This window comes from Alligator mississippiensis, chromosome 8 (genome assembly GCF_030867095.1).
Source record: "Alligator mississippiensis isolate rAllMis1 chromosome 8, rAllMis1, whole genome shotgun sequence".
NCBI classification, from domain to species: domain Eukaryota; kingdom Metazoa; phylum Chordata; order Crocodylia; family Alligatoridae; genus Alligator; species Alligator mississippiensis.
In genome coordinates this window covers 43,019,873-43,036,254 of record NC_081831.1, presented here as the reverse complement: position 1 = coordinate 43,036,254, position 16,382 = coordinate 43,019,873, and the positions used below count along the sequence as shown (strand labels likewise).

The window sequence follows — 16,382 nt, the reverse complement described above, 5'->3', positions numbered from 1 at the left end:
AGCTCTTTATCATCAATATAAAAAGAAAAAGCAATGTTCAGTTTGACTCTGGTCCCAAGAACAGGATAGCAAGAGCCTTGATCAGTGCAATACATTGTTAAACATGACTGTGAGCTATGCTATCTCTGTTGCAAAGTATTGACATGAATTTTTCAAAACTGAAAGCTTGAAGGGATTGCATTAGATGATGTATAATTTGGTTAGCCTGACCTTAGAATGGAATAAAAAGCTGCTTATTTCCATAATGTTGCCCTCAAACACTATAAAAGGTCATATAATGTATTATGATATACAAAACAGTTCAGGGATAGTCAAGCAGAGGGATTCTCTGTGACTTGCAATTATGTGGCTATTTACATATGTATCAATTTTAAGTGAATAGTAGATGTTCTCAACAGGTACTGGATTTCTAACACAAAGCCTAAAAGTCCTCCAATTATCCACAGAACAAGTATAACTGTACACCAGCAGCGCAAGCTACATTCACACCATCTTTTACCTATGTGTTTCAGCTCTGACCAGGACTGTCTTCCAAGGTCTATTTTCTTGCTGTCTCTGTCCTCAGCCTCTCTTACAGAGGCTGCCAATGATAGCATCCACTGTGCCCATAGGCACTGTGAAACAATTACCTATTCTCCAGGAACAAGACTGAGATTTCCAACACATGACATAGCACCCACAAAACAAGTCAGATGGTAATGACTCAGTCACTACTAACCTGTGCCAGAGACAAAGAGGTGACCTAGAGGTGTAAGGGGATGTATTCTATTAGCAATCCCATAAATCAGCTGGACGTTTGTTTCCCCATCAGGTACTCTTGGTGAGGTTTTTCTATCAGACAAGGCTTTCTTATCACATCAGAGTTAAAAAGCAAAACATCTACTAGTTATTTTTAAACCCACAAAGGGGTGAGGGGGTGGGGAGGTGGAGGAAAGTGTCATTATCTAATATTAAAAACCATCACCTGCTTTGCCAAGCTTTTAAAGAAGAGTAATTTCCATTAACTACATGACACAAAGACAAATTCACAAAAATGAAGACACACTAATTAAAACAGTGGGTTTTGCATACAGAACTCTGAGCAAATCTGAAAACAGGGCTGAATTACAGTGACCTCCCAAGGAGATATCAAGGCTGCCATCAGAAGTTAGTCTTCTGACATACTGAAGATCACTGCCAATGATGCTTTAATTATGATGGTCTCTTAAAATAAGCTTTGTTTCTACAGCATGGTACATCTGAATGCTGGAAATTTATTTTGCTTTGATTTTTTTTAGTTCTCTCTCATATATATATATAGTGTTACTCATAGGTGAACCAAATCTTTTCAATTATATATCATGGTTTCCCTAGTGTTATACTAAAGCAGGGCCCTTCACTTATAAATGGCATGGCTTGTAACAAATTGTTTGTTATGCCAGACAGTAACTGATTTCCACAAACCAAGCATATTAAAGCGAGTACATTAATTCTGGTTGTAACACACAAAATGTGATTATAAGAGAGACTTTTGGGGTTTTTTGAGGCTAGCACAGAAAAGAAGAAAAAGCTAGAGGGAAAGAAAGAATAGTCAAGTAGAGAAATGACAAAGAGAAACAGTAATGCTGATTTTATTTCCTACAAAATCATATTTGTTGCAAGTCAGAGAAATTCACAGGGAAAAAAATAAAACAAAACAAAACTCTCCATGTGACCCGAAAAGAACATTAATTTTGTTCAGAAGACCATTTTTCTGGTCAGAAGACTGCCAAAAAATTATTTAGAAGCAGTGGGGCCCAGTGCTGTAACTCCTGCTCACAAAGTTAACCTCTAAAACCACTCTTGCGCAATCCTAATGAAGTCAAAGCAAGCAGGTATTATTTAAAGGTCAAGGGATTGGGCCACTAGTACTCAGTCTTCATGAACACTAAGAATGCCTGAGCCCACTGCTGGTGGCCACCATCTTAGTAAAAAGTCTCATTCTGCAGTAACAGCAGCTTAGGATGGTAGATTGCTTAGTAGGGACTAAAACGAGGCTGTAATTCTAGTGTCCTGTTTGTCTAGTGAGATATGCGCTTTTGCCCCATGCAAATCAAGTCAAATTAATGCAATAATTAATTTGAAGCTGCAAAAATCTGACTCAAACTCACTCTTGTGGCAGCACTCATACAAGTTAGGCCAGGTGAGCACAGTCATAGTCCGGGGGGGGGGTTAGAAATCAGACCCTAACTCTTGAGCATCAGATTTGGAAGCATTATTAGAATCAATGGCTTTTCCAAGTACAGCCTTTTCTATCAGGTTGATATTAAACTAGTATCAAAGCAAGACAGGAATTGATTTTACAAACTCTTAATACACCTCCTCAATCCCAAAATAGTTTCACTCTTAAATTGGCCTTCCAATTGCTAGAATGAAAATGTTCCCGCAGCCCCTTAGCAAGACAGCTTTCACAGCAGTACATATAGGAAGGCCCATTTCAATTGGTCATTGATCTCTAAGCACAGCTTCCAGTAACATTCATGTAGAAAACCCTGGCTGGACATACAGCCCTTCTAGTTTCAAAGTTTAATCTCTCCTCAGGCTCAGCCACAACCCTGCCAACACGAGCCCAGAATATGCCTTTGCAGCTGGAACTGGGGAGGGCCTCAGAGTTGGATGATGTGGAATGAACTACGATCATGACAAAATTCCAGGAACCCATTCCCACCCCCAAAATCTCTCGACAATAATTTTCCTGACAGACACAATCTGAAGTAACTGTTTGGCACAAACATAAAAGAGTGTCTCTCATTTTTTATCCATCAGATTCAAGTTCAAATCTCTGCAGACACAGATGTTTGTCTCCTTCCAGACCAAATGGACAAAGGTAGGGAGCACAAACAAATTCAATTTAACCAGCATGACACTATATACACAGCCCAGATACCTGCCATCATTTCTAACTATGCTACGGCAAAAGAGGAAATGTCTCCTGAAGAGCATTTCTCTCCACAAACAACTCATCCTGAGGGACTTTTATTTCAAGGTTCTTAACTGTTAAAGTAAATGAGCCTCACATTAAAGACTGGCTACATATCAAGCTAATCCAAAACTATCTGCTAGGAAAAAGGTTTTTAGGAGACATTTGCTTACTTCTCAGACAAATGTTTTATGCTAACTGGCACATAAAGCTTTACTATTTACCCCTGTACTGTATCTTCTATCAAATAATGCTGTGCCTTCCCATCACTACAACAAGGGAAAGTCACATTTAGGTTGAACATTAGTAAAATCTGCCTCACACTGAGATCTGGAAAAATCTCCCAAGGGAAGTAGTGAAAGCCTCATCACTTGAGACATTTGAAACTAAACTGGACAAAGTCCTAGTAAATATACTGGCAGGAAAAATCCTGCACTGAATGAGAAATGGGCTGCATGAGATAATAGATCCCCCCTCCCCCAACTAGGATTCTCTGGTCTGAAATTTTAAGTAACTGGACAGAAACTGTAATTGTTAAACAGTCTGTACCTGCAGGTGTTGTAATAACATGCTTTGGAATGATAACTGTTAATGAACAATAATTCCTATTAATCAAATAAGCTTGCCTATCACTGCTGTTCTGATGTTGAATGATTGTGTTCACAGCAGATCCACTAAGACTGTTGCAATGAGAGCTTCAGCCTAGCGATCAAATGTTGCAAACAGGATGCAATGGACATTAAAAAGGAGTACATACCATATACAGGAGAACGCAGATCCTATGGAGGGGAGAGAAAGCATAGCTACAGATGAAATGTAGTAGAAAGGTGGGCTCGGGGAACCAGGCTGCGCTTCCACAAATGCTGCAGTCTTTTTAATGGTCTTTTGTACTATTTCTGAAAAGTATGGACTGAACTTCTTGGGTCCTCCAGAGCTCTAGTACTCCCTTCTGTCAAATGAATCACAGACACCATCATAATCACCTCCCCACAACAGCAGCTTCCCTTGGGGACTTTAGAGAAAGGTTGCTGTTTTTTTTCAAACCCAGTTTCTCACTTTGACCAGACTGCCAATAAGATTTCACTTGGGTTCAGTTTCTCCCCTTCCTACTTATTAATGAGGTACCTGTCTTGAATTCTTGCAGAAAAAAGCGCAGAAGGAAAGAAAGAAATCAGATATTTCTACAGTTCAGAAGGGTCGCCAAGGGTCATTTCCATCTCTCATTTCTGGATCCTCCTTTCCTACATGACAAGAACACCAGCAGTGTGACAATGGCTAAGAGCATACCCAACAATGACTGGACAGCCAGGAAGCCCATGAAAAACCTGGCCCAAACTCATGGTTCCTTAACTAAATCTATAGGTGGTTTCCCTCTGCACTGTGCTTCCCGATCCCTGCTAGTAAATAACTGGCAGCCTGACATTCCACACTGCTTCTGCCACTAACTTCCATCACCATTTACACCGACCTGGTTCCAAGAAGCATAGCAAAATGAGCTCCTGTTGATGATGTCTGTATTCATTAAGCCAGAAGGCTTCAACACAAGCCAGTTACCTGTGCAAGGCCAAATCCAAAACCATCAACAGGCCACTGAGCTCATGCCATGTCCAGAGAGCCACTTGTACTCTGGACAGAAGTGGAAAGGTCTTTTAACTGCTAGACTTCTACATGTCCAACTGACACTGAAGTTAGGGAGAGAAACAATTTATTTGTTTATATCGCTATGTGTTTTATCACTTCATGTTCCAATAGCTTTTAGTACATTAAACACCATAAGTGAAGGAGGGGGGGGGGGGGGGAAATCGAGTTCGGCATGAAGGGAAATGCCATTTCCTCTGCCAATGCCTAAGTTTCCTAAGAGAAGAACCCAGAATCTATAGAGTTGGGGCATCTTTATAGAGATTTGCACCTAGCTGGACCCAAAGCTTAATGGCAATACAGCTGCACTGGGAAGCAATTCGTGCAGAAATGGATTCTGGCTGTGACTATTAACATTTTCAGCTGAGCTCTTATGTCTCCCCTGACCTCCTCTTCCCCAGTGCTGCAGACCTCCAGCTGCCCACCCACAGTTCTAGCTAGTGCCACCTACATGATGGTTTTATAATTAAATTTACTCTGAAATACTGAATCACAGTCTCAGTGTGCTCATAGTAGGGCTCAACTACTCTGCACATGGAAGCTGCAGTAAAGTCCTTTCCAATATTCAGGGGTTCTGACATCCTGAGAAAGACTGTACTCAATACCACTTCTGAAATCCTCCTCCAAACAATACAATTCTCCAGGCAGTAATTATTCATGGGACATTGCCCCTATAATACTAAAAGCTTTTGCTTGCATGCAACCTTGAAAAGTGCAGTTTGAACTCTAGGGCACTCTGAAGCCCCAATTTGTACTCTGGGCTGTAGTCAGATGTTTCTCAACAGTGATGGGAACCCTCAGTCACCTCTTATGGAGTATTTCACTTTGTCTCAGACCTGCCCAAGTTCAGGGTTCAAAGAACAAATACCTTTGTTATCAGTTTTCCTGGTCAGAGGCAGACTTTAGCCAACCAGTTCAGATCCAGTATCTCCAAAATTCAGAGACATTTGGATCCAGAGTTGATTCAGTCCTTCATCTGTATATGCAGTAGAAGATGTGAGCTATTATATACAAGTCAATGCCAATGCCATTTTAGGTATAGCTAAGGATCTCTACTATGGCTTACATACCAACACCAGAAGTTAAATTGAGCTTTAATTCTCTGGAACAGTGCTCTATTACTTCTGCTGTACCCTTCTAATTGCATTTAGACTCTCTCTCACTTCCAGCAGCTACAGGCTGTTACATTTGGTACTGGCTCTGTGCGCTTGTGCACTGATGCAGAAGTTGCCTCAGCACAGCAGAAAAATGGGTAACCTTGAAAGAGCAAAGCAGTAAGATGCCAAGTGAAAGTCTGGATCTGCTATGACAGGACAGATGTGGAATGCAACCAGCGTGGGAGAAGGGAAGAAAATGTGATCTGTCAAGGAGACCCAGAAAACAAGCCAGGGTCATCTTATAATTTCAAACTACAGATCTCCTTTAAAACTCTACAAATGCATTTTGCTGCAGGACTCTGACCATTCCATATCAAAGGGTTATACCCCTATTCAGAGGCCAATAAGTTATGCTTTAAAGGGCCTAATTTTGTAGTCCTTATATGCTAAAATATCTATGACTTCAGAGAGATGTTTGCTGATACAAAAACTTCAGGATCAGGCCCACTGACATCAACTGCTTTATACAGGTCTTACAGACTGACAGGTATTAAAGCCAAACTGCATTCTCAGTAACAAAAGTTTCAAACTGGGAACTCCTCCACTGTCTTCAGTGAACTTGTTTTGCATTTACACTAGTGTACTGAGAGCAAAGCAGAGTAGGCCATAAATATTTTAGCTGCTTTTCAAGCTTTGTTATTCTGTTTAAAGTAGGAAACATGACACTCCTTTGATTGTTTTGCTTAATAGCAAATAATAATTCAAAGAGAAACAAACAAGTAAATGATACCTGCAATTTGCAGGGAAAACCCAATGGATGTGGAGGGTACTAGCAAGGATGGCCAGGATTAAAGAGGCTCCAATTTGTTTCCTGGCAGTTATGGAAACACCATACGTATTGGTGGTCAGCACTAACTCATACCACATGCTGAGGCAACACAACAGGGTAGGCTAGAAGTTGTTCAGCCTCATTTAAAGTGATACTCCTAGGGCATTTTAAAAGTGGCTCTTCTACTCCCACTGTGCATTGCTGCCATAGTATCAGTGACAACATAAAGACAAAAAACCTTCCCAAACCTACTTCTAATCATAACTAAAGTCAAAGCATGCTGTTTCCTTAGGAGTCACCACCTTTAATCTAAATAAGTGAAACTGATCAAATCTTCTTTGCCAAGAACAGGAATAGAAGAGGGCCCAATCCTGCCATCCTTGCTCACATCAGCAGTCCTGTTGACTTATTGTGCTTTCAGGATTTTGACCCAAATTAGTATACTAAGTTAGAAGCAAGCTTCTGACTTAACTTTTTCTACCTATGTATTATACCACGCTCCTCGCCATTAAATGCTGCTGCTAATTGCAATCAACCAGTTGCTTCTGCTATGTTTAAAGACCACAGCAAACTATGGCAACGTCAAAGAACAGGAAAAGCATATTACCATGCAAAATCCAAGACCCATTATCTGTACATTTATTACATTCTGATCTACACTCTTCCAGAAGCAAGGTACTATAAGGACAAGAGGTCTGATCAGCAAGAAGACACATTGTCTTTATACCGGAAATCGCACAAGCAAACCTTTGTTTGTTACTAGGGAGGTTACAAGTAAACTCTCTAGATCCAGCCTTGTGACTTTTCCCAAAGGCCCTGACCAGACTCACCTCTGGCAATGGCATTCCATTGATGATCAGATCCGGCTGCTGAGGACTTTGCCCAGTGAAGGTGTGATGATAGATGTGGTTGGACCCTGTGTTCCTTGTGTTCTGATTCTCGACATTGAGGAAGGTACTTTCAGATCTGCGACAGCCCAGAGGCAAGGTCTGCTGATGATAGTCAAAGTAGTTGAGAGAGGAAGTAAGGGAGGAGCAGCTCACAACATTCATTTTGTCAGTCTCCTCTACATCCCGTGGTACCAGCCGGATATCATTCTTGCTGATTTTTTTCTTCTTGCTTGATTTCTTTTGATGCCCATACGAGTACTCGGCAATTCTGTGGGACAGAAGTGGCAAAATGAATATTTAACAGCATCCTGAACCATGCCCTGATTATTAAATATTAACAACCCCCTGGGGGTTAGCCCCATCTCCACATAAGCTTCTTATTCATGCACATTACATCATCTTTTGGGTCTTGTGGCAGAATATGGTCTTTAGTTTGTTTTCATATGTATTAAGTTTTCAGGTCAAACAGGAAAAGTAAAGAAAAAGAAACATTCCTCTGTGTTTTGTTTGCTGTTTATAATTGTTGATATTTAGTTACCAGGAATAAAGTTCAGCCTGCAGAAAAGAAAAAATGGAGATGTTAAAATCCACTAACTGAAAAGGGTACCTGAATTAATTTTCATATGTAATAAGTGATTTATTTTTGCTCATGTAAATGAAGTCAGCACGAATATATTTCCCCCTTACCCCCAGATCTTCTCCCATAATATGAGATACAGCAGCCCCCTCCTCTCCAATATTCTCATCTGGCAAGCTTGTTCCACCATACTCTCAATGCAGTTTGTATATCAAGATTGCTTTTATTCTGACTCTTTCATCTTAGCATTTAATAACTTGAAATTTTCTCTCTAACCTTTACATTTTCCCCATGTCTCCCTTCCTACACAAACCCCTTGAGATTTTTTTTTCCTTCTAGAACTGGGGCACAAAAACTGCATTGTGAAAAGAAAAAAAAAGTTATCCTTGTTGACCTTTTTTAATACAAGCTTCTTTTTCTCTCCTTTCTCTCCCCCTCTTCTTTGAACCTGATAAAAGTACCAACTGATGCTGGATGTGCACCTCTTATTCCCTTGCAATGCACTGAAGAAACAAAGTTATCATAAAACAACTTGGGAAGGTGAACAACAATGTTACTTACAGAGATGATGCCAAGTTCAGTTAAGATTGTGGGGGGTTTTAATACATGGGACAGTGTATCATGCCATACTGAAATAAGTATGCATACAAGGTGCCAGAAATCACAACACCTCTGAAAGTAAACATGTTAAGCTGTACCTTGAAACACACATACAGAGTCAAAAGTAGTCAGTTTCATTGCCTAATATGATAAAGGTAGGGGTTTTAAACTCAGCAATTACAATACAGATAAGTGAGCAGAATACACAATACAGATTTATAGAGAAAGGTAATATTGTATAAATATTCTTGCTCTACAAATCGAATTGCCTGAACATGAAAAAAAAAAAAATCACCAAGTCAAACAGCTCTCTCATATAATCTTACGCAACTCATAAATTATCACATTTTATTGAAGACTTTCTACCAGATGTTGATAAGATGAGAGAAAGAGTCTAAATGGGTCCATGAAATGTATGATTGGGGAAACTGATAATCAAAAACACAGTTAAGCCTATACATTACTTATCTGTGGCTGCAGCTGACTTCTCTTGATCAGATTCACACTGACAATAGAATGTTCATCCCCTTGAGATTGTAAATAAATTAAAGGACTTCATGGGATTATTGTTGCGCAAATGATCTATATGCATGCTGACTGATCTAACAATACTTGATGAAGCTTTAATTGTTTTGTTTACCTAAATGTATAAGTTTGGCAATGCGAGATCCCAATTATTTCCTATAGACATTCATTTTGCTGTCCTTTCTCTATTGATCAATTATTTAATTAAACTGCACTTCATTAATCCCTAAACTTTCACACTAAGCCTAGTAGTTATACATACATGTTAAGTTGTTAGGGGTGCTACCAGAATCTGATTTTCTACATTCAGATCCTATTTTTGTTTAATGGACCAAGCTGGCAAGAAATCCAGTGTATTAGCTTTCACTTAAGCCTAGGCATCCCATAATAGAATGCATACAGTGCTTTATTTGCAGATGATTTTCCCCATCAAGCAAAAGGGCTTATAAACATGCTTTATGTTGTGAAAATGGGGTATAAAAACTGAACTCTCAGTCATTATATCTGTGTAAATAAAACTTTAAAGACTGCACATTCTCCTGCACTATAAAATTGCCACAGGCAATCATACGTTTCAAAGGTAGAGCAAAATTAATTTCCATTCCTTCCATCTGAAATGACTCAGTGCTGAAGGAATGGAGGAGTCATGGCTATTTCACTAGTAACAGGATTAGACCATTTATGAGGCATTGCAGCTGCTCTTTTATGGCGTCTGATTGATATTCATGTGTGGTTAGCATTTGTCTACTAACTTGTGTAACACAGAGAATAGTAAAAGACAGACAATAATCGCATGGCTGTTACATATTCAGGGGACTCAATTTCACATATTAGCCTTTCATAGCAGCTAATGCTTCAGATGCAGATATGACCTAGTGTCTCTAATTAAGTACATAGGATCATACATACATCTATGACAAAATAATGCATTGCTGTAAATATGCTGATTGGAACAACTGATAAGATCTAAACCAACCATTACATTCTCACACTAAATTAGGTATATTCAAAGAAATAAGTTTCATTGGAATCTATTGTCACTTGTAACCAAGAGCTGCATTGTGAACTACATGGGCACAATAGCTCTTTTGAATAGAAAGAAAGGGCTTTAAGGACATTGCTTCACTTCACGAATTCGAGCTGAACCTTGATTTCTTTCATGGTATGTTCTCCCAGCTTCCACTTTCCTTTTATATTTCACCACTCCCAGAGAAAACACATAAGAAGTGCCCATAGTGACATCCTCTGGTGGGGACAGGGTGCAGGCACCAATGCAGAAGAATCACAAACAAATCCCCAACACCAACTGCTATTGTATGTGTGGACTCAATGCTAGGAGCACCCACTATAATTCCCTCTTGGAGGAATTTCCTTTCCACCTACTCAAGGTTTAAAAAAAAAAACAAAAAAACACAAAAAAAAAAAAATCCAGTGCTGCTTTACTACCAGCAATGCAGCTGTAAGAATCATGGCTTATTCTTCCAATCGTAAAAAACAAACAAACAAACAAACATTTTCCATCTTTTTTTAAACAATACTATCTGCACTTGGAGGTGACTGCAGTAAGTATTCTTTCCTAAGATCTCAGAAGCAGCTGTGCAAAGCACCTTATTTCTGCTACAGAATACATAAAAAATATTTGAATTTATATCAGGGTAGACTGTCAAACCACAGTATGACAGTCAGAATAGATTTCCTCACACTTACTCAGAATAGATTTTTTCTTCTTCCTAAAGCATTTCTCCCAAAGTAACATGCAAAGAATAAAAAGAAAAGAGCCCAAAGAATTTTTTTCTAAAAGCAATTTTACAATGTTCATCCTCATTCTTGCTCCTAAAGTAGATATAAATCACAAAGTGTATCATAACAATGGGGAAAATAACCTGGATTTATACATCAAAGCACATACTGCAAGGTACAAAGAAACAAGCTGACTTTACCTGCAGTTGTAGGTCCTGATTTCCTTGTTATCCCTTTTACACTTTACTGCCACAAAGATCATGGTGACAAAAAGAATAGCTGCAATAGAACCCAGGGCAATAATGAAAATCAGTGACAAGTTAACAGATCCTATGGATTCCTGGGCATCCAGAGATGGAGACAAGTATATCAGAATCAAGGCAGATGCTGAGAGAGAAGTTTTTCCATGGTCATGGGCCACTACAATGAGCTCATAAGCGGTCTTTGAATTCTCCCCAAATGCTCTGGTGGTCCTTATCTCTCCATTGATTTGATCTATTTCAAAAAATCCTCTATCCCCTTCTACCATTTCATAGGATAGTCTTCCATTTTCACCCTCATCATAGTCATCTGCCTTGACTACAGTCACTAGGTAGCCAACTCCCGCATTCCTAGGGATGTACACTTCTGCGGTCCCATTGACCAAGGGAGGGGCAGTGATCACGGGGGTGTTGTCATTAACATCCAGGACAATCACTCTGACGGTGGCATTGCTCTGCAGGGATGGGTTGCCCCCATCTTTGGCCAAGACTTTGAATTCAAATGCCTTGGTCTGCTCATGATTGAAGGACCGCAAAGCATAGATGTCTCCAGAGTTGGGGTTGATGGAAACGTAGGTGAAGACGGGCATATCCCTGACTTGAGAGGGCACAATCTGATAGGAGACGCTGCCGTTAAGGCCCAGGTCAGGGTCCCTGGCAGACACAGAGAGGAGGTAAGCCCCAGGAGTGTTGTTCTCCTGCACAATGACTTGGTAGTAGGGCTTGGAGAAGTGGGGGTGGTTGTCGTTCTCATCAGTGATCTTGACAGTAAAGGACTTGGTGGCCTGAAGGGAGGGGATGCCATTGTCCTTCGCCTGGATAGTGAGGTTGTACTGGTCCCTCTGTTCCCGGTCCAGCCGGCCATCCACGAGGATGGTGGAGAAGCTCTCATACTCCTGCAGGCGGAAAGGCACATTGCCCAGCAGCTTGCACTGCACCCTGCCATTGGCACCTGAATCACGGTCGGAGACCCTCACCAAGGCGATGACATAGCCTGGAGGAGCATTCTCACTCACCTCCACCAGCTCGCTGTTGACTGAGAGCAGGTTGATGAGGGGTGGGTTGTCATTGGCATCCTGCACGGTGACTGTCACCTTGCAGTGGGCCGGGATGGAGTTGGGCCCAAGGTCTTTGGCCTGCACATCCAGCTCATAAACATGGCCCTCCTCATAGTCAATGGCTCCACTGACTGTGATGAGGCCACTTTGGGGGTCGATCTGAAAGAGGTCACGAGCACGCTCAGACACGTAGCTGTGGAAGGAGTAGAGGACCTGCCCATTAGTACCCTCATCAGGGTCGGAAGCATTGAGGCGAAGAAGGGGAGTGCCTGGAGGCGCATTCTCAGGCACACTCACAGTGTAGGCCAGCTCCTCAAAGAGCGGGTTGTTGTCATTGGAGTCGATAACCCGGATGCTCAGCTCCACGGTGCCCAGGTTGGGAGGATCACCACCATCCAGGGCCGTGATCAGGTAACTGTAGTGGGACTGGGTCTCACGGTCCAGGCTCTTCTCCACCACCAGCTCGGCGAAGCGGGACCCATCGCCACGTATCTTGGTCTCCAGGCCGAAGAGGTCATTGGGGGTGATCTGGTAGCTCTGCACGCCAAAGCTGCCCGAGTCAGGGTCGTAGGCACTCTCCAGTGGCACTCGCGTGCCTGGGCTGGCTGTCTCTGAGATCTCCAGCTCTATCTGGTCTGTGGGGAAGCTGGGCGCGTTGTCATTTAGGTCCTTGATCTCCAGTTTGATCACGCAGATCTCCATGGAGCTGGACATTACCTCCAGCGAGATCACACACTTGGGGCTCTGGCGGCACAGCAGGTCCCGGTCAATCTTCTGCTTGGTCACCAGCAAGCCCGAACCGGGGTTGATGTCTACCAGGTGCGGCGCGGAGTTAGACACCACGCGGAAGGCGGCGGGTTGCCGCGGATCCAGCACGAAGCCAGCCTCACGTGCGTCCTTGGCCACGTTGGCAATCACGGTGCCCGCTCGCTGTTCCTCCTCCACAGAGTACTTCAGGTTGATGAGGGCCCCAGCCCTGGCCCACAGCGCAGCAGCCGCCAGCAGTAGCAGGAGCACATCCATCTCCAGCTGCCTGTTGATTCCGAGCCTGGGGGAAGCGTGGGGGGAGCAGCCGCGCTTCCTCAGGCCAGGGGGCTACGGGCTCCTCCAAGCTGCGGGTGGGGAGGGCCGTTGGGGGCAAGTGGCAGCGTCCCTGGGCATCGAGGGCTGGTGGGGACAGGGCTGCCCCTGCGCCTGGAAGGAGTCAATGACTGGGCCCAGTGGGAGGGAAGGAAGCGGCAGGAACAGCTAGCCAGGACCAGGCGGCCTCCTCATGGCTCCCAGCCCACTGGCTGGGCTGCATCCACTAGAAGCGGCAGCCGCGAGCTGGGGCGGCGGCGCTTCCCGCTCACGGAGCAGCCCGGAGCAGGCAACGCGGTCACGGCCGGAGCCAGCGGCCGCGCGTCCAGCGGGCGACACCCGCGCGCTGTGGGCACCGGCCCCGGACTGCAGGTGCGGGGCTGGGCTGGGCGATCCGCCACCTCGTCCTGTCCCTGAGGCGGGCGCCTGGTGGCGGCGGCTCTGGCAAGGAAAGTTTCACTCCCGTCGTCTCCCGGCTCCGTCCGCTGCTGGCCAGGCCGGGCCGGGCCGGGCCGGGCCGGGCCGGGCTGCAGGCGGCAGCTCGGCAGGACGCGGCTCAGGAGCACTGAAGTTCTCAGGCAAATCCAAGCGCGCGGGGCGGGCGTGCGAGAGCAGAGCACAGCCCCGCGGCGCCGGGCATGGTGCGGGTGCGGGTGCGGGTGCGGGCACAGGCGGCCGCTCGCTCTCCCAGCCGCCGACCGCCGCCGCTCCAAGCCGCCGGCCGCACCATCTGGAGACACCGAGCGGCTCTAGCCGGGGCTACGCAGGCGGCAGCCAATCCGGGGCTGGGGATCCGCGTTCCCGGCCGGGGGGCGGGGCCGCGCGGGGGCGGGGCCGCGGCCGAGGTCGGGGTCGCACCGGAGGTGTTCTGCCCGCGCGGGCCCGGACTCCGGCGGCTCGGGCTGAAGCGCTGCGCCCCCTCCCCGGCCGCAACCGCAGCCTCAGTCTCCCGCTGCCCGCGGGGCCAGAGCCAGGGCGAGCGGAGCGGGCGTTGCCCCTACGCGGCTCCAGCCTGGAGCACGCAGTGAACGGGGCGTGCGGCGCGCGGGGCGGCTGTCTCCGACAGCCCCGGCGCAGCCCCCGCCCCGCCCCGCCCCGGCCAGGCCCGGCCCGTCCGAGCGGAGCGCGAGGCCCGCGCTGTTGCACGACCCGCCCGGAGCCTCGCCCGCGGGGCTGCGGGGCAGGACTCTGCCTTCCGCTGAGGGGGCGGCCGCGACCGCGGGACAGGGTAGCTCAGGGCCTCGCAAGCCCAAAAGGCCGAGGCAGGTGGGCGGGGTCGGCAGACAGTAGGAGCCCCACTCCCCCGTGCCGCTACCCCGCGGCACGAAGCGGACGAGGCTCCGGCCCGCCTAAAGGCTTCTGTCAAGTGCTGGCGGGGACTCGCCCCCCCGCGGCCGCGGCACGAGTCCCGGGGGCTCCCACCAGGGGTTAGGGGTGGCGCAGTAAACGAGTGATTCGGCCCTGGGAGACTGGGTCAAGCTGTGCTGCCGACTCTTGCATTTCCCCGTGAGGGCAAAGAAAACGAAATGGACGCGGAGCAAAGGCCGCGCCGCTCCGCCCGGCCCCGCGCCCGTCTCGGCGGCGGGCTGCGCTGCGCTGCGGCAGCACCAGGGCTTCAGGCGCAGCGGGCCGCGGGGCTTCCGGCAGAGCGGGGAGTCCGGGGCTGCGGCCTGCGCAAGGCCCGAGCGCTTGGGCCTTTTGCCGGCCTTCAGCGGGCATTGACCGGGCTCTGCGAACACAGCAGCTGCCGAGACTTCAAGCTTGGAAAAACAGCCGAGCAAAAAGCATGTCCAGGTGCGCTGCAAACATGACAGCGTTGTATGGAGGGTGCACATGATTTTCAATCCTTATCTCAGAAACGCAAGGGGCAAAAACACTGAGGGAGGCACCTTGTGTTGTCACTTTAAAAATAAAAAAAAAAAGCTTCTGTTTTCTTCCCAGAGTGATTTACCTTTGATCTCGGCGTGTGGCAATAAAGTGCATTTAGGTATAATTAAAAGGCCGAAAAGGGACATTAAGAAGGTTTTATGCCCTGAGCACATGATATTGCTGGCGCGTTTGGCAGCTTTCTGAAACATTGCTTGGACTATTTAAGCAGAACAATTAGCATCGTGCTCGGCTGCCCGCACGTCTGGGCTCGGAAGCTTTTAGCTGCAAACTTGAAAACAAGCTGCTCCCCTTCGAGTTAAAAAGGGGATGAGGCTGCTGCTTCCTTGCGGCGAGCCTGGCTCAGGAGCCAGCTGATCAATAGGAGTGTGCTGGCGTCTTTGGGAGGCGACTGAGGTGGGCAAAGAGAGTCTGAATGGTCTTCTCGGCCATTAACAGTCCCCCAGGTAACGAGTAATGGAAGCATTGCTCAGGTAAAAGTATTGCCATGGCAGTGGCACTCACAGAGATGCCCACGGCGAGATAAGCATCCAAGCGGCGGAGCTGCTACCTCGGGGAGCCCTAATGCAGTGCGTGTGCTCCCGCGGCTAAAGAGGGGACGCGTTCGTGCCCCAGGCCACTGCCTTTGTCATTGCAAAGACCCGCTCTGCATCGGCTCTTTGCCGGGAGCTCCGCTGCCAGCGCCTCTCATCAGCAAAAGCCTACGCTGTGCAAGGCCGTGCGGGGCGGGGAACCAAAGCCGGAGCTCCGGCCCCTGCATGGGCAGCTGGGTGGTGGGGGAGCGCAGGCAGGACACGAGGGCGCTGCTTCCATGCTGCCCCACAGGGAGCAGCAGCCGCCGCCAAAGCAGCTGCCCGGCTCCCGGCTCCCGGGTCCCTCCCTCTCCTGCTCTGCCTATTAAGATGGGCATTTAATGATCATGGGTATAATGGCCATATTGACAGACCGGCCACCGCCAGCCCTTCCTCCGAGCAAGGATGGATGTGAGTGAAAAAGCCATGATGTATTTAAGGCACAACCGCAAAAATGAAGTCCTCTCCGGACCGCGGATCCCCGCAGGAAGGCTCCGGGACTGCACGTTTCTTCCAAGACGCAAGAGGACCACCTAGCGGCGCTGGCAGGGATTTTCCTGCTCTCTGACCAGCTTAAAACCCCGGTCACTTCCAATGCATGGTACTGCATTGCGTGGCTCTGAAGCAGCTGCTCCACCCTGCAGGGAATATTGGAAAAGAGATTTTTGTGTCTCAAATGCCAGACATGACA

General features: G+C 46.6%; 1 protein-coding gene across 3 annotated transcripts in view; it reads right to left on the bottom strand.

Moving 5' to 3' along the window:
• PCDH19 (protocadherin 19) overlaps window positions 1–14,170 on the bottom strand; it is a 111,061-nt gene extending 96,891 nt beyond the window's left edge. The window contains exons 1-2 of one of the 3 annotated variants that reach the window (XR_002090415.2): window positions 11,035–14,170; window positions 7,333–7,660 (exon numbers count right to left, since the gene is read on the bottom strand). Coding sequence is in view for 2 of the 3 variants with exons in the window: in XM_006278630.4 (XP_006278692.1) it covers window positions 7,333–7,660; window positions 11,035–13,175 (2,469 nt within the window). In the remaining variant the exon portion in view is untranslated. The remainder of the gene's footprint in view (window positions 1–7,332; window positions 7,661–11,034) is intronic. The other 2 variants (XM_006278630.4, XM_006278631.4) reach the window with 2 other exon arrangements.
• Between the last annotated feature and the right edge of the window lie 2,212 nt (window positions 14,171–16,382).